The sequence below is a fragment of the Mustela nigripes genome, chromosome 8 (assembly GCF_022355385.1).
Source record: "Mustela nigripes isolate SB6536 chromosome 8, MUSNIG.SB6536, whole genome shotgun sequence".
NCBI classification, from domain to species: Eukaryota; Metazoa; Chordata; class Mammalia; order Carnivora; family Mustelidae; genus Mustela; species Mustela nigripes.
This window is the reverse complement of record NC_081564.1, coordinates 15,539,216-15,557,671: the sequence shown is the minus strand read 5'-3', so window position 1 is coordinate 15,557,671 and position 18,456 is coordinate 15,539,216. Positions and strand designations below refer to the sequence as shown.

Sequence of the window (18,456 nt, the reverse complement as noted above, 5' to 3'; positions counted from 1 at the left end):
TCTTTACCGTCAACCTCCTACATTATTTTAAAATAGGGAATTAAACTTCTTCACCAAACTTCTTCACTGTGCTTCATACAGAACAGTGCTGTCATACATTGCAGGTACACACTATAAATATTTGTTGAATGACTTTTTCTTTTTATTACCAAGTTTATATAAAAACAGTTACATAAGACAAACATGCACCACTTAATAAGGAATTGTCAAGCAAACATCCATTTAATTACCACCACCAATGCCAAGAAGTAGGATATCCCATAGGCCTCCTTCCCAAGCACCTTTCCGTAATGATAACCTTCTCCCCCTTCACCCCTCAGGCAACCATTATTCTCAATTTTGTGATTAAAAATTACCTCAGTTTTCTTTATAGTTTTACTGCTTATATATGATAAGTCTGGGGGTGCCTGGGTGGCTCAGTGGGTTAAGCCTTTGCCTTCGGCTCAGGTCATAATCCCAGGGTCCTGGGATCAAGCCCCACATTTGGCTCTCTGCTTAGCAGGGAGCCTGCTTCTCCTCTCTCTCCGCCCATCTCTCTGCCTACTTGTGATCTCTCTCTCTCTATCAAATAAATAAACAAAATTAAAAAAAAAAATACATGCTTATCCTAGCTAGAGAAACTATGATTCAGGAAAGAATACCTCACTGGTATCTATGTCTATTAAAATTGTGAACCCAAACTGCCTGGTTTCACCTGAACTACAAGTAAATCTTTTTCCCTCATTTTAACATCCTGGCCACCAATCTTCAGATTATCCACACCAGATATCTCTTGGCCTAAGCCCTTCCAGTTTAAAATGCAGGCTTTGATTTCTCCTGGCCTTACACTAGGCCTAACTTCTTGTTAAATTCTTTTATCCCCCTCCCTATCTGTGATTCTGTAATAATAATCTTTTTTGGTTTCATACGCCTTTTGGAACAGCTCTTTTTGTATACTGCCCCCAATATAGCTTCTCCTTTTGGCACAACTAGTAATACCTGAAATCATAGTGGCTAGGCACATGACCACAGCTCTGGCTGTGAGGAAGGAGAGAGAGATCGGTTAGAGACACAGAGCTGCAGGTAAAAGGACTAATAGGGAAGGGCCTGTAAAAATAAAAGCTAAAATACAGCATGATACTGAAACAAGAAGGGGGAAAATAATGACTTTTCTTTTCTTTCTTTCTTTTCTTTTCTTTTCTTTTTTTTTTTAAAGAGAGAGCGAGAGGAGAGCACATCAGAGCAGAGGGGAGAGACAGAGGGAGAGGGAGAGAGAGAATCTCAAGCAGACTCTGCTGAGTACAGAGCCCAACGCAGGGTTCGGTCTCATGACTCTGAGATCATCAACTGAGGGGAAATCAAGAGTCGGATGCATAACTGACTGAGCCGTCCAGCCCACAAAATAATGACTTTTAAGGTGAATTCTCAAGAGTTTAGAACCCAGGGCACACAGAGAACTAACTATACATGAGACTGTTCAAAAGCACTATCAGCTTTCTAAGGGAAACCTCTGACTCCTCCACACTACAGACCATCTTGGGTTCTAAGAATAGATAAGATGACAAAACAGTTGGAGGTAGTGAGGTTTTTTTTGTCCGGAGTGTATGAACCCAGCAAGGGAGAAGGAGGGGAGCCATGATACCCATACCCAAATAATGGCTAATCCTCCCAGGAGACAACAAAGTTTTTTGGTAAAAGCTAAAATGCTGATTTCCATCTCCATCAGCAAGGTCGGAAGACCACAGGGCCAGTCACTCAGAAACTGATGAACATAAAGACCACTAGCGAAACCACAGCACAAACAGGAAAAAACTTGCAGGCTTTAAGTCAATACACAAAGGCTCTCAGAGTGCCTGCGTGGCTTGTTGGTTAAGCATCTGCCTTAAGCTCAAGGCATGATCCCTGGGTCCTGGGATCGAGTCGCATGTCAGGCTCCCTGCTCAGGGGGGAGCATGCTTCTCCTTCTCCCTCTGCAGCTCCCCTTGATTGTGCTGTCAAATAAATAAATAAAAACTTTACAAAACTACACAAAACTCTGTCCATTCTGTAGTCACTCTTCTCAATTTATGGAAGATTGGGTTTTTATGCAGAAGGAGTATCTATGAAGACAACACTTGATCTCTAGGCACCTGATTCACCATTATCAGCAGCTTGCCTGTCACACTGTTGACGTCCATGGTCTCTTTGTCCACTGGTTTCCAAACAGCACACATACAGCCTAAGAAGGCATCTGAAACAGCCAAGAGTACTTTTCCACAGAGGGCACGAAAAGGCAGCATATTTTTCGGAAAGTTATAGTTCTAAACATCTCTTTATTAGGTATGTTAGCTTGTCATTTAACAAAAAAACAACTATCTTTTATTGGATGCTCACTCCGCCAGATACCTATTTACAAAAATAAGCAAGCCAGATGTGTATATCCATCAGTCCCTTTTCCCCAAGAGTTTACAATCTAACAGCATCCGTCAAAGAATGCGTTCTCCCATCTCTTCTATGGCTGATTCTTCGCTCTGCAGGTCCTACCTCAAATGTTAATCTCCTCAGGGAGAAGCCTTCCCTACCTACTTCTCAGAATGTGTACCTTTTGGAGACAAAATCTTTAGAGTAGTAATCAAATTAAAATGCAGTTATTAGGCTGGGCTGCAATCCAATACGTTGTTCTTATAAAGAGAGGAAATTTGGGAACAAAGAGTTAAGTACGGGGAAAGAGACACAAGACCCAAGGAGAAGACAGCCATCTACAAGCCAAGGAGCAAGATCTGGAACAGCTCCTTCCTCCATAGCCCTAGAAAGGAATCAACTCTTACAACACCTTGATTTTGGACTTCTAGCCTTCAGAACTGTGGGGCAATACATTTCCTTTGTTTAAGCCACCCAGTCTGCGGTACTTTGTTATAGCAGCCCAGCAAACAAATACAGCTTTCTACAACTTTCTAAAATTTTTAAGTTATCTTGGCTCTTCAGTCAAGAATAGATGTTAGGATTTTTTTTTAATTAAAAAAATCCAGGGCGCCTGGGTGGCTCAGTGGGTTAAGCTGCTGCCTTCGGCTCAGGTCATGATCTCAGGGTCCTGGGATCGAGTCCCGTATCGGGCTCTCTGCTCAGCGGGGAGCCTGCTTCCCTCTCTCTCTCTCTGCCTGCCTCTCTGTCTACTGTGATCTCTCTCTGTCAAATAAATAAATAAAATCTTAAAAAAAAAATCCATATAGCATTAGAAATCCATGGGGAAATAAGCAGTGTTGCAACAGTAACCCATATAGAAAACATAACTGTATTTCTATCTCATATCCCACTGCAAAGTTAAGCTCTAGATAAAGATCCAAATGTAAAAAGCCTGAAGTTTTTGTAATTAACATGAGAAAATATCTTGATGACTTGGAAAACAGCAAATAAAGCAGAACACAAAAGAAGAAATCATAAAGGAAATGATTAATAAATTTGACTTCACTGATAGGACACACTTTTGTTTAGTAAAAGACTCCATAAACAAAGTGAAAATATAATAGTATCAAGCACCTGTAAAAACACACTTACACACCAATAAGAAAATAGGTGAAGGATACCAATAGGTGATTCACAATAAACATAAGCACAAAGATGTCCAACCTCACTAGCAATTCATGAAATAAAAATTCAAACAATAAAGATTTTAAAAACCCCGCAACAGTAAAAATTCCATTTCACACACAAGTCACTGATTTTTAAAACTGGACAGTAAGCAAGTGTTGGTGAAGATGTGGACTACCACACACACTGGCACTCATGCACACTGCTAAGTAAAAATGTAAATTTGTCCAATTTTGGAGAGTCATTTGGCAATATCTCGTGAAGCTGAAGAGGTCTTTACTCTTGGACCAAACAATTCCACGCCTAGATTTACCCGAGTAACTCAAATATACGTGCAGAAGAGGGAAAGGTACAAGAATAGTCATATACTTATACATATTCCTATATACTATAGGAAAGTGTGAAATAATTAAAAATTGGGAAAAACTTAAATGTTTACCAACAAAAGAATGAAAACTATATTGTACTGTATTTGCACAATCAAATAATAAATGACTAAAATAAATGAGCTGGAACTGTGTTTATTAATATAGATCAATCCCTAAAACACAACCTTGAGCCAAAAGAATGAGGTATAGAATGATATGAATACGATGCTGGCATTTATTAAATGCTTGAAGTGTGGAAAAATTATTACACATTGTTAATGGATATAGTATACATAATGGAATACATGTTTATATGCATGCACACACATGTGTGAGTGTGTATGATATAAACACATGAATAGGAAGAAAAGTAAATGGAAAAATGGAGAAGACACAGGACCATCAAATGTTATCAGTTACATTTTATCTCTTTAAAAAATTTGAATATGACAAAAATGTTAACATTTTACAAAGGTGGATTTGTATTATTCTCTGCAGTTTTCTGTGTGCTTCAAGTAATCTTTTAAAAAGATTTTATTTATTTATTTATTTATCAGAGAGAGAGAGAGAGAGAGAGCACGTGCAAGCACCAGCAGGGGGAGGGGCAGAAGAAGAGGGAGAAGCAGACTCCCTGTGGAGCAGGGAGCCCAACATGGGGCTTGATCCCAGAACCCTGGGATCTTGACCTGACCCAAAGGCAGATGCTCAACCGACTGAGCCACCCAGGCAGTCTGTCATGGCTTTTTAAATGGAAAATGCAAAAATCTATATAGTTATTAAAAAATTACAACCCAGCACATAATAAACAGTCACTAAGACGGGGTATATTCAGTCCTGCAGTCTGAAGCCCTGACCCCTTGTAGAGAAAATGGGATTGCGATTAAGCATATGGTTCTGCTGTTGGTAGGTTTATGGGTGAGGGAAGGAGGGGGAGAAAAGGTACAGATGATATTTCATGAATAAGACTGCAGGGGAAAAGTGTAAGAAATTTCCTAGCCACTTCCTACAAATTCTAAAACTCTGTATTTCTGGGAAGGAAAACTTCAGTAGCCCCTAAGCAATTTTAAATCCTCCCCCTCCTTTTTTTTTTAAGATGAAATCAATCATTTTTCCTATGCTTTGGTCAACAAGTGCTCAAGTCTAAACTTAGTGTTTAACAAGGACATGTGAGCAGTTTTATTAGTACAACCTGTGGAAATGACTTATCTCTTACTGAAGTTTCTAAGACTACCGAGATTCATTTTGAAAATATCTTATGTCAACTGCTTCAGAAGGCTGAAAAGGCTAAAGAAACTTATTACTGATATCATTATTTTTATGAATCAGACTATTTCTACATTGTTCAAATCACTATTTTGACTTGTTGTCCTACATGCAAGCTCTAAGAAGTTTCCACAGTGCCTGAACTGTGGTATAAGCTGTAGCAGGTTAAATTAGTGAATGATCACTTTAGGACACTTTAACACTGATCAGAACACTCTGTTATCTTTGCTACTGCTATTGGGAAGAAAATCATCTGGGGGCAATGAAGGATTCTGCTGTAATGCTAGTGAAAAGTACTGTATTAGGTATCAGAAGGATTCTCAAAAAATCTCCCCTCTAAGGTTTACATTAAAATATTCTTAGGCGACAAGCATGGCCCATGTCTCTCCTCTTCACTTCCTGAAAGCAAGGCCCACTGTATTCTTTCTCTTTTGAGGTAGGATGTTAAGTGTCTAACATGCCCCCATTAAACCCTGTCAATGCCATCGTGGTATTACTTTCTATCTCAGAAAGTAAACTACACTTTCTCCAAATATGTCAGCCTGAGTTGCACAAAAATGAGACTCACAGAATCTTAGAAGCTAGAAGAGAATTTAGAGGGCGTTTTGTCCAAATGAACAAATAAACTGAAATAATGGTATCCCCAGAGTATATGAAGCAGTGTCCAGGGGATATGAGATGCCATAGAATGAACCTGACTCAACTCCTAGAAGGATCGTTTTTACTCAAATAGTTCTGAGTAGAGATGTAACTGCAACACAAAACATTTTCAGTAATTAAAATGGGAACACTCCAGATTCTTCTGCCTTCAAGTTAGAATTCCAGTGTTTGACTAGATGCAGAATTCCCTTCTATGTGAAGAAGACATGATAATTATAAATCATGACTACCATTTACTGAGCACTTACTATAAGTGCTCAATAATATGCCAGGCACTGTGGTCAGAGTTTTACATCTATTATCTCATTTAATCCTCCTAACACTATTAGGCAATAGTAGTAATTGTTTCTATTTTACAAAGGAGGAAACTAAGCTTAAAAAAGGTGAAAAAACTTGCCCATGTTCACCCAGCTAGTAAACAGAAGAGTTGGTGTTTGGCCCAGGGCTGTCTGGCTCCAAAACCTGTGACCTTAACTGTGGCCTCAGAAATGTGAAACTGAGGCAGAGGGACTGTAAGTCTTAATTCAGAAAAGCCTTAAACAAGCCATGTGTCTTTCTGTCCCTCGAGTTTTCCCAGCTATAAAATTTGAATACCTATCTCTTCCTTCATGATAAGAATCCAGAAGCTCATGAGATATATATACATATATGTTATACACATATATATATACACACACACATACATACACTAAAAAGAAGCTTGGTCTGGGCACCTGGGTGGCTCAGTCAACTGTGTGTCAGCCTTTGGCTCAGGGCATGATCCCAGCGATCGCTGGGATCATGCCCTACATGGAGCTCCCTGCACCATGGGGAGCCTACTTCTCGCTCTCCCTCTGCTGCCCTCCTCTCCCCACCTATTCTCCCTTTCTCTGTGTCAAAGAAATAAATAAAATATTTTTTAAAAAAGAACCCTGGTCACATAAAAACTTGTACATGAATGTTTATGGTAACCTTATTCATAATAGTCAAAAAGTGGAAACAACCCAAATGTCCATCAACTAATGAATAAGTAGAATGTGTTATATCCATAGAATGGAATATTCTTCAGCCATAAAAATAAGATATTGATATATGCTACAATGCAGATAAACCTTGAAACATCATGCAAAGGGAAAGAAGCCAGTCACAAAGAATCTCATATGTATGATTTCATTTATATGAAATGTCCAGAACAGGCAAATCCATAGAAACAGAGTGGTTATCAGGGGTCAGGGCATGGGGTAGGGGGTTAGGAGGAACAGAGAGTGACTACTAATGGGTATAGGATTTTATTCTTTGGCAGGGGGTGAAATGTTCTATAATTAAATAGTGGTGATGGTTGTACAACTCTAAATATACTAAAATCAAGTGAATTTTATACCTTTAAAAAGTAAATGTTATGGTATGTGCGTTATATCTCAATAGAGCTGTTTTTAAAAAAACAAAAAACAAAAAACTTGGAGGCCATGGTGGCAAAAGAAATATACTTAAAAATACTTTGGGGGTGCTTGGGAGGCTCAGTCTGAAGAGCATGTAGATCTTGATCTCGGGATTTGAGTTTGAGCCCTGCATTGCGTATGATTACTAAAAAAATAAACTTAAGAAAACCTTGGAACAGAAGCATCACAGAAATATTGTATTATACCTTAGATATTACACGTTTCATGTTTATAAAGACATGTTATATACATCATAACAAAGCCTCGTCTTCTACTACATCTCTCCTAGTTATCTTGTCCAAGGAAAATCTTAATTCACTTCAAAGTACTCAACTCCTCTAGTTTCTGAGTACCCAGTTAATAAAATGCTAAAATACAATCTAAACTGGCTGCTGATGTAAACCCCAGGGGCTTGTCCTGCTTAAAAAGAGAAAGGGAAAAAGCAAAAAAACTCACCAAGGGCCTATATTCAAGGCCAGAAAGGATAACAAGAATCTAGATCTAATGGAAATGATATCCCCCTACACCCTTTTGGGAACAGCTTGTCAGGATTTCCTACAGAAAAATTAGGCAAAGGAACCTCAACTATAAAGGTACTGCTTTATTGAAACAACCATCAACATTGAAATCCTTACCTTCATAGAGTGCAGCATAATATAAACAAATTATCTTACTTTCATCTCAACAATATTTGTATAAGGTACAGATTTTTACTCTCATTTTATAAGTAAGGAAAGTGAGGCACAAGCAAGGTCGTCTAGTCAATGAGAAGCAGAGTTAAGATTCAACATGCATGTAAATTCCAAGTTCTCTGCTCTTTCGCCATGTCATGTTAACATCTGCTTTCTCCCTTCAACTCTCTTGGCTACCTATCTTTCACCAGATCAGAGAGCAGAGTTGAGTTTTTTCTGCTGACATTATTTTGTAACATGAACTTACTCCCAAGAAATAATTTCCCCTTTAATTGTTCTGGTTTGCTGAATTCCTTGCATAGGTATCCATAAGAAACACTTGCTCAGAATAAGTATTAAGTCAATGCTGTTGAACAAATAAATAAATCTGGCTAGGTGTATCCAGCTAGTTTAATCTTTCATGAATAATGAATGAAGACTCAAAACCTAAAAAATCTTACAAAATCCCTTCCCAGTGGTTGCAAAAGTCTTCAGAATTGAGTCAGAAATGTTGCTACTGAACTGGCCTTGAAATGACTTCTTGAGGAACTGTCCAACTCTTCCCTTCCAGCCAATCAAATGATGATTTAATCCCTAGATGGGAAGCCCACAGGCAAGATCTTTAGCTCTACTTATCATCTGGATTCTCACCTTTTGCACAAGTTCATATTTCCTGCAACTAGCTACTTTCCAAGTTATTGGGCATCTCTTTTTTCCCTTCCTTCTTCCTTACCTGTCTCCCTTCCCCTCCTCCCCACCTCCATTCTCCCCTCTACCTCTTCTTCCTTCGCTAGTGGTAGCATTTACCTCACACTTCCCAGTGAGACAAGAATGTACCCAGGAGAAGCAACTATGACAAACTAATGAAGTAACTTCACAGGGTATTACCCATTGAATTAGTGGAAATGCCAAGTATTTACCATGTGCTGCTCTAGCTAAGCCTTTTCCAAAGAACTAAGCAGACCTATGGGATAAAATCAGACTAGAAGTTCATTTTTCTTCTGATAACTGAAGAGTTAATAGTTTATTTTCAACACATAAGAAGGACTGAAGTACATTATAAATCCAGCTCTTAATTTTCAAAAGTAGGTGGATTTAAAGACTAGGGCATTAATAACATTCCTACATTTGTTAAAAAGGTATGTTCTATATTTAAATTAGATTTCTACCTATTCAGCCCTCAAACTCCTTCCTTGCAATAATTTCATAGTCTTGACCTTGGTTACTTAATTAATACTTCCATGACACCACCCTATAAAGATACAAGTAAAGAATTTTTACTTAATATTAAATAAAAAGAAAAAGTTTTAAACATAGATATGCATATACCTCCTTTCACATTTAAATAATATGAAAAAACGTATGTTCACAAATGTAACATCAATGAAAACCTTTAGCTCTTGTAATTTTCCCTAAGCTTTTCAGTTTAAGGATAGTACCATTTAATATTTGAACTAAATGCATTAACATAATTTTACCCATGACAGACTTTCTCTAGGTAAGGAATCATAGACTTTTAGAGCTTTCTGGAATGTCAGATATCATTAGGCACAATTCTTCCATTTTAAAAATAAAAAACTTCCAAGTTAAGTGTTTGTCAAAGTCTTATAGCTGACTAATGGCAGGTAAGGGAGTTTGGCTCCTGACTCCCAGTTCACACAGTTAAAGTTCTATAGGTGAAAAATATTTAACTTGTTATCAGCCAAAAAGCCAACAAAAATCAGAACTCCTCTTACCATATGTACAACTGACGTTACACTGGTTTCAACTTTCAATATTTCTGTACCATAAATTCTTAACTTGTGACTTACCCTGCTGAGTTGATCCAATAACCTCTGGTTCTGTTCTGATAATTCCTGGACGGCCCGTGTTTTTTCTCGATCTGCTTCCCGCAGATGAACCTGCTGCCTCTCCAACTCATCCTGAAGCTGTCTCACGTCACTCTCCAGCTCTGACACACGCCCTTCCCATTCCCCTTCTCGGTTCTCAAATCGTCTTCGCAGTTCGTGTTTCTCTTGTTCTAAGTGCTGGGTGAGAAGTGAAGAGGATTTAAAAAATGTTCAAAATTCACAGCCTTTTGCTTTTTTCTCTTCTCACACTTTCCTAACTTTTCTTTTTCCCAGCCAGTCAGCACAACAAAACACTCTGACACAAATAGGGAAAAGTTGCCTATTTCACAGCTACAAAAACATTCCTTTCTTGCAAAGTAGGGATGGCTCTGGTTTCACAAAGAGAATGCCATTTCTCTTTAAAATGCTTAATATTACTAAGTTTATTCTCATTCTTGAGAATGGATTGTGGACTTAGGAGTTCAGTTGAAATTGAACAAGTCATCCAATTAACTGGTGAACTATACATTTAAACAACTTAACAGAGTCCTTAAGGCTTCTTTTAGAATCATCTATTATGCTTGGCATAATATCAGGCACTTAGAATCAAGGAATTTTCAGAGATGGAAAGAACTCCAGAGATCCTTCAGATTAACCACCTTTTCTTATAAATGAGGTAACAGAAGATAAGAGGTCAAGTAACAAGCTCAAGGTCAATACTAGTAAAAGGCAAAGCTGAGATTTGTGTTTAAGTCATTGGACTCCGTTAGTGCTCTAAATCACAATTCAGTAAGTATTTGTTGTGATATAAGGTATTATATTTTGATATCAAGCAAGTTCAGCTTCAGATATGCTTTAAATCATGGCCTATTAGCCCTGCATATTTATTTCTGATCCATCCATTCATTCTTAACTACCTACTATGGGTCAGCCACTGTGCTGGGGACACAGTACAAAAAGTAAAACAGACAGGGTCCTTGCATTTACAGAGCTTTCATTCTAGTGGGAGAGACTGGTAAAAGTAGAAAGTTGTGTGTGACAAATGGTATGCAGTAAAAATACAGATGGCTTGAAGTAGCAGCTCAATAAAAAAGGATTCTTTTGGGCGCCTGGGTGGCTCAGTGGGTTAAGCCGCTGCCTTTAGCTCAGGTCATGATCTCAGGGTCCTGGGATCGAGGCCCACATTGGGCTCTCTGCTCAGCAGGGAGCCTGCTTCCTCCTCTCTCTCTCTGCCTGCCTCTCTGCCTGCTTGTGATCTCTCTCTGTCAAATAAATAAATAAATAAATCTTTAAAAAAAAAAAGGATTCTTTTGAAGGAAGTAAGAGTATCTTTTTGTTTCTATGAGACAAATATGGATGTCTCTTTACAGAGCCAAGTACGCTCTACTTAAAAAGCATACTATGTACAAGAAAGCGAAGTCTGTATCCCACAGAGTATATTAAAAAGAAATTAAAGCAATGGTCCTCAATTTGGGGGGTTCTCAGAAAAGCTCTGATATAATTGTTGTAAATATACCCTCCTGGACCTGAATCCCAAAGACTGTGATTTGTCAAGAATGGGATGAAGCCTAGACATGCATCTATCTGCCTCTCTATATTGGCTCTACAGGAAATTCTGAAGCACTGAAGGTTGATATCAGGCATTGATTGTTTCAACAAGCTAAAATGAGCATATGAATCTTCTTCAGAGTAGTCAGTTATCTTTTCTACTTGGGAAGGTATGCTCTTATTCTATCCAAGTTCTTACTCTTTGAATATTTTTTGCTTCTTTTGGAAAGCCTTAAGGCCAGTGTATACCTAAACATGAAAATGAAAATCAGTCTGTTACTTCACATCTAATATGTGTCTAGAAAAGAGATCACTCCATTTCGTCCTGTCATTTTATTCTCCTCTTTTGCTCTAAATGACCTGATGTTTCTTTCTTTTTTTTTTTTTTTAAAGATCTTATTTATTTATTTATTTATTTGTCAGAGAGAGAGAGAGAGGAGCGAGAGCGAGCACAAGCCGACAGAGTGGCAGGCAGAGGCAGAGGGAGAAGCAGGCTCCCCGCCAAGCAAGGAGCCCGATGTGGGACTCGATCCCAGGACACTGGGATCATGACCTGAGCTGAAGGCAGCTGCTTAACCAACTGAGCCACCCAGGCGTCCCATGACCTGATGTTTCTTAAAGTCGAATTTATCCCCAAAAGATGAAAACATGCCATCACAGAGCAGTCAAAATAATATGCCAAAAAGATAAAACCAGTGATCTGAAATGAAAATTCTGATCACATTAGCAAAGGCAATTTTTATTGAAATCAATATATGGCCTCCCAGGTCGACCACTTCTGGGAGATAACTCACTTGGATATAATCATTCTACTGTATTTGTTGAAAAAGTCACATTATAGTTATATTTTATACAGCCTCTGTTTGGAGCATGCAGGGAAAGGAAGGACAAGGGAGGGACTTCTCATCAGCATGAGAACTTTCTGCTCTATGCTTCCCTCAACATTGCCAAACTCCAAAAATGAAAATGTTTTAGTCACCGCAGAGACTTCAGAAAGATGAAATGCAGAAACAAATGCTAATTGCAATCCTAAAATTGTGATACTTGGTTTTATTCAGTTTTTCCAAAATGAAAAAGATCGAGCAGAAGGCAACAGCAAGAACTCAGTAATCACAGTGTTACTGAGAGGCCAGATAAATTAGGCTTGTGTTCTAAAAGAACAGAGAGACTTAAAAATATTCAGCAAACAGCTGTTAGCGAACAACCCAACCAAGCAACTAAAACAATCCAATCCACTTGGAGTTGGGGGAGGGTTTGAGACAGGTGGTGCTGATCAGTCTATTCTGTCCTAATTCAGGTTTCCCTGAACACTGAAAAAAATCAATCAAGACTTTCTTATTAATGAACATACATTATTTAGCCTTTTGTTCAAAGACAGGTTTCCTAGAATTGTATTTTCAACTTAGTGAAATTAACCAGGAAACTCTAGGCAGCATATTGGGACATGTGGAGGTAAGGGGTTGTTCTGTTATTCATTTAATGTTATATTTATTTTGTTATGCATTATTTTAAAAGTTAGTATCTATACCTGAAACTAATAATGTTACATTATGCATTAACTATACCTCAATAAACAAAAGAAGGAAAGTTAAGATCAAAACTGTCAAGGTCATCGAAAACAAGAAAAGTCTAAGAAAACGTTACAGCAAAGAGGAGACTAAGAAAATCTAAATGCAATGTATTCAGGATGGGATCCTGGAAAAGAAAAAAAAATAGGTAAAGCCTAAGGAAATCTGAATAAACTGAGGAGTTTAGTTAACAACGTATCAGTATTAATTTTTTTCATTATGGCAAGTGTACCATAATATGTTAATAACAGGGGAAACTGGGTTTGTGGCATATGGAAACTTACTGTACTATCTTTCTATGTTTTCTATAAACTTGAAACCATTCTTAAAAAAATAAAAATTTATTGAAACCCCTGAAAAAATGAAAGTTAATACCATTAGCCCATCTAAAATTGGTTGTTACAGAAATTGGATTTCTGCAAAGAATAAAAAAAATACCACCATTCTCCTAAGTCTAGGATATATAATGAAAAAGTACTAATTTTTAAGTGGACCAAGCACTGAATACAAGGAAGGACCTCTGCATTGCCTCTCCAAATCTACTAGTGACTCTCATTATGTGATTATTTTCACTTTACTTGTTTGGCCCTTTTAAAAACACTGTACTAAAATCATGAGAATTGGCCTAAGGAAGGGAGAAGAAAATGTAGTTGAAGGAAAATACTACCTTTGCAGTAAGAGAAAATTCATACTCAGCTAGAATAGGAAAAAAGGGGATGTTAAAAATGTTTTTGAAAACTAAATATTTAATTTCTGAAGAAAAAAATATATAAATAAATGCAAGTTACTGTCTTAGTTCATATTTTGGTAAAAAACTAAGGACTTAGTGGATATAAGATTTAAAAGCAAAAGGGCAGAGGTGCCTGGGTGGCCCAGTTGGTTAAGCCTCTGCTTTCAGCTCAGGTTATGATCCCAGCGGTCCTGGAATCGAGCCCCCACATTGGGCTCCCTGCTCAGCGGGGAGCCTGCTTCTCCCTCTCTTCCCTACTTATGCTCTATCTCACTACCTCTCTCTCTCTTAAATAAATAAAATCTTTTAATTAAAAAAAAGAAAAGAAAAAGAAAAAGGGCTCACTGTAGATGCAGACTTTTTTTTAAAGTAGGCTCCACCCCCAGCAAGGAGCCCAGTCATAGGGCCTGAACTCACCACCCAGAAATCAAGACCTGAGATGAGATCAAGAGTCCAGTGCTTAACAGACTGAGCCACCCAGGTGCCTCCAGAAGAAATACAGTTTAAAAAATAACTTTAGGAGTGGGGCACCTAGATGGTGCAGTCAGTTAAGTGTGGGAGTCTTGGTTTTGACTAGGGTCTGAGATGATGGGAGTCCTGCATAGAACTCCAGGTTCAGCCTGGAGTCTGCTTGGGATTCTCTCTTCCTCGCCTGTGCCCCCTCACTCCCCATTCTCTCTAAAATACATAAATAAATCTTAAAAAAATAACTTTAGGGGTGCCTGGTTGGCTCAGTTGGTGAAGTATGGGACTCCTGGTCTTGGGTTGTGAGTTTGAGACCCAGAGTGGGCATAGACTGCCTAAAAAATAAAATCTTAAGGGGCGCCTGGGTGGCTCAGTCAGTTAAGCCGCTGACTCCTGATTTTGGCTCAGGTCATCATCTCAGGGTCCTAGATTAAACCCCACATTTGGCTCTGGCTCAGCAGGGAGTCTGCTTCAGCATTCTTGCTCCCTCTGCACACCCCCCACCCTGCTCTCTCTCCTTTCTCTCTTTAAAATAAATAAATCTTTTTTTTTTTTTTTTAAGATTTTATATATTTATTTGTCAGAGAGAGAAGGGAACAGCAGGCAGAGAGAGAAGCAGGATCATTGTGGAGCAAGGAGCCTGATGTGGGTCTTGATCCCTGGTATTATGACCCGAGCAGAAGGCAGACGCTTAACTGACTGAGCCACCAAGGCGGCCCAAGAATAAATGAAATAAAATCTTTAAAAAAAGACAACAATTTAGAACTCTAAGCATATGAAAACACAATTCAGTGAATGAATAAAATACAATATAGTCAATTTAAGGGTCGGAAAAAGATGACCAAATCTTCCAGTCTTTCAAATTAATCCTCATTTTAACCTGAGATATACAGCTAAAAAAATTGTTATCCTTTAAAACATTAAAGACTTTAAATACTGTGCCTTTAAATGAGAGAGCACGGGCGCTTGGGGGGCACAGTGGGTTAAAGCCTCTGCCTTTAGCTTAGGTCATGATCCCAGGGTCCTGGGATCCAGCCCTGCAGGGTCCCAGGATCCTGGGATTTCAGCCCCTCTGCTCAGCAGGAAGCCTGCTTCCTCCTCTCTCTCTGCCTGCTTCTCTGCCTACTTGTGATCTCCGTCTGTCAAATAAATAAATAAAAATCTATTAAAAAAATAAATGAGAGAGCAGTATAAAATTAAGACTTTATGTTTTAAATAACAAAACAAAGTCTTAGGTTTGGCACACAGAATTGGGAAGGTATTCAATATTAACTAATGAATAGGTAGGAAAAAAGTCTTGACAATGGCTTATCGGTCCTGAAGTTAGAAAGGTGCTAATTTTGAAGTAGTAAGGAACAGAGGGGACTAAAACAAGACCAATCTCATTATTTAACAGTCAAGCCAACATTGTCTCAGAGTCCACTCATGTGTTAATCTTTCAAACCAACCTGTGGGAAAATATGTTTGACTCCACTGACAATTTCTGGAAAATTACAAATGCTTTTTAAAGGGCAAGTCCTCTACTCTTAAATATGTAATTGAAAATATAGCAGAGTGGTGGTATTAAACTTTAGACAGTATTTTGTCTAAACAGACATTCTAAAATCTAGGCTGCTTAAAATATATACTATGAGGAAAGTTCACTTGCAAGTATCAAATGAAATCTTTCTCTATTAGGTTTTGGTCAATTAACAAGAATTAAAAGAAGGACCTAATTAAAACAAGGACCTAATGACAGTATCTTCATGAAATATTTTTTAATGTACTTCTTGAAAAAACTAAAAATTCTTAATGATAATCTTCAAACATACCTCGAAGAAATAGTATAACTGAACCCTCCAATACTCATCCTCAGTAATGATTAATATTTAGCTTTTAAAAATAAACATTTTAGGGGCACCTGGGTGGCTCAGTGGGTTTAAGCCTCTGCCTTCCGCTCAGGTCATGATCCCAGGGTCTTGGGATTGAGCCCCGCATCCGGTTCTCTGCTCAGCAGGGAGCCTGCTTCCCCCTCTCTCTTTGCCTGCCTCTCTGCCTACTTGTGATCTGTCAAATAAATAAATAAAATCTTTAAAAAAATTTTTAAAAAAGTATACGTAACATAAACTTTACCATTATAACCATTTGTAAGTGAACAGTTGAGTAGTGTTAAGTACATTCACAATGTGGTGCAACCACAACCTCCAGAAATTAGAATAAATTTTTAATACTAGTGTTCATATGGTAACCTGTTGAGGAATGAAGATTTTATAAACTAGTTTAAGAGGTTTAAACGATTTGTTACTGTCTGGTCAATAGCAAAAAGTTAAAGGTAATTTACTCTTTTACAACAGAATCTTTATTGTTACACAATTTAAAAATCTTTTTCTTTCGTTGAAGAAATGTACAAAGGCTCCACATGGAACCCAGGATGTGTGTAATTGCACACTCAGGATTACTCTGAAATCTATCAGTAATCAAACTGACTGATATCTGTTCCTTTCAAGTTAGATGTCTCTTCAATCAAGTCCCTCACTGAAGGAATTTCAGATCACAAGTATAAATCTCTACAGTAGTATTCTTATATACAGTCATGTAACCAAATCCCATTTTCAAAAAAGCACCCTTTTATTTCTAGACCTCTACTTCAAGTGAAAATTAAACAATTCAATTCATTGGATTGCTTTTTGGCAGTCTACTTATAGGTTTCACAAAACCACTTTTCAGAGAGATATCTCAGGGGTTCATCGACTGGCAGACCTAGTTAACAGGCCAACTGAACTACAGGGCACTCACTGGTTTCCTTTTTTCCCCCTGATTTACTTTTGATATGTCGCTAGACCACAAACACACTTAAATCTTATTACTGAAAAGTTTCTGAATTTACATTCTGACTGTTCAACCAGTAGCAAAGATATGGAAACAGACTAGGGTCAATTTCAGACCTTAGTCAGGACTGTACTATTCTCTTACAACTAAGAATAAAAAGAACTGGTTGCGACCGAACTGGGAAACAACAGTAAAGGCACAGGCAGACAAAAATTCCACTGCCAGAGATGCCCCCCACCTCCTTTTAAAAACAAATCTCTTTAATTTAGAAAGGCTGGCATTCCATACCACTTTCAAGGCCCTTTTCCAATAATGGGAAAGAACAGGCATAGCTCTGAGAAAGACTTTGGTCCAGAACTAGCAGAAATCTTACAGACACTTTAAGAGGTATTTATAACAGTTAAAGTAATACGGTTCTGGGAGGTTGCATTTAGCCATGGAATTTTGCATGCATGAGGCCCGGAACACAGAATACTGTTTAAATACAAAATACACAGAAATGCCGAGGTCCAAATTAAATCCACTACCAACGGTCACATGCTGAGCCCAGGCTTGCCTGATTTCTGCAATGGAACCACATTTCCTAATCCCTGAGTATTTGAAGGCTATATAAAGCTCCTTTAGGGGCACTTGTTTCCCACAACTCTGAGCTGCCAGGAAGTTAAGACAAGGGCATCTGGAGGCCTTAACGCCAAAACTGGAAGGCTTTAGACTAACACCCTGATTAGAGATTAACTACTCTGAAAACCTGGAGCATATTTTAAATGCTTCCCGACTTCCTCATTTCTCTGTGTGCAGACATCACCTCAGCACTGTATAAATTAGTCATACTGTAAGCTCTATTTTAGATGTAGTGTACAGTACATATATAGAATGGCCCACAGCGGGGCTGGGGCTGTGCATGGACCCGTTTGCTGAAGTCAGATGGATTCAATGTTGCCCTGGTGTGATAACTGAAAACCCTCTAGCCTACCCCTGCCCTCAGGTGATTTTCTGTTGAGGTAGCGTGAGCAAGGAAGGAGTGGGGTGGGTGAGTGGCTCCCGAAGCTGCCGGGAGGGCTCTCCCTGCTTCCCACCCATCCCACGAGGGACGTCCTCACCTCCAGCTTGTCTGTCAGCTCCTTGTGCATCTGCTCGTACTGCCGGCTCATGTCCTGGTTCCTCTCGAGCAACGCCTTGCCCAGCCGGGCAGCCAACACCAGATCCTTCTCCTTTTGCCGGATTACCGACAGCAGCTCGGGATCCTGGGCGGGTGGCGGCTGCAGTCCGGACCCCTCGGCCGGAGGCCCGACCTCGGCCTGAGAATGCTCCCCGGGGTCGGACGGCCTTTCGCCGGCCGCCAGCAGCGCCAGCTCCTCCTCTAACGCCAGTTCCAGCTCCCCGGGGCCCCCCGGGAAGGAGATGAGGGCGGCGGCGGCTGGACTCCCGACTGCGTCCGCGGCCGCGGCGGGCAGCTCCATGCAGCAGGCGCTGTCCGGCTCGGCGGGTGCTGAAGCGCGGCCGGCCAAGCCCAGGCAGAAGGCGGACATGGCCCGCGCGCGCGGAGCCCGCAGCGGTGCGGCCCGGCCGGCGCGCGCCAGGC

General features: G+C 39.4%; 1 protein-coding gene across 5 annotated transcripts in view; it reads right to left on the bottom strand.

Moving 5' to 3' along the window:
- BICDL1 (BICD family like cargo adaptor 1) overlaps positions 1 to 18,444 on the bottom strand; it is a 100,801-nt gene extending 82,357 nt beyond the window's left edge. For all 5 annotated transcript variants that reach the window (XR_009405897.1, XM_059408557.1, XM_059408559.1 and 2 more), the window contains exons 1-2: positions 17,975 to 18,444; positions 9,738 to 9,953 (exon numbers count right to left, since the gene is read on the bottom strand). Coding sequence is in view for 4 of the 5 variants with exons in the window: in XM_059408557.1 (XP_059264540.1) it covers positions 9,738 to 9,953; positions 17,975 to 18,403 (645 nt within the window). In the remaining variant the exon portion in view is untranslated. The remainder of the gene's footprint in view (positions 1 to 9,737; positions 9,954 to 17,974) is intronic.
- Between the last annotated feature and the right edge of the window lie 12 nt (positions 18,445 to 18,456).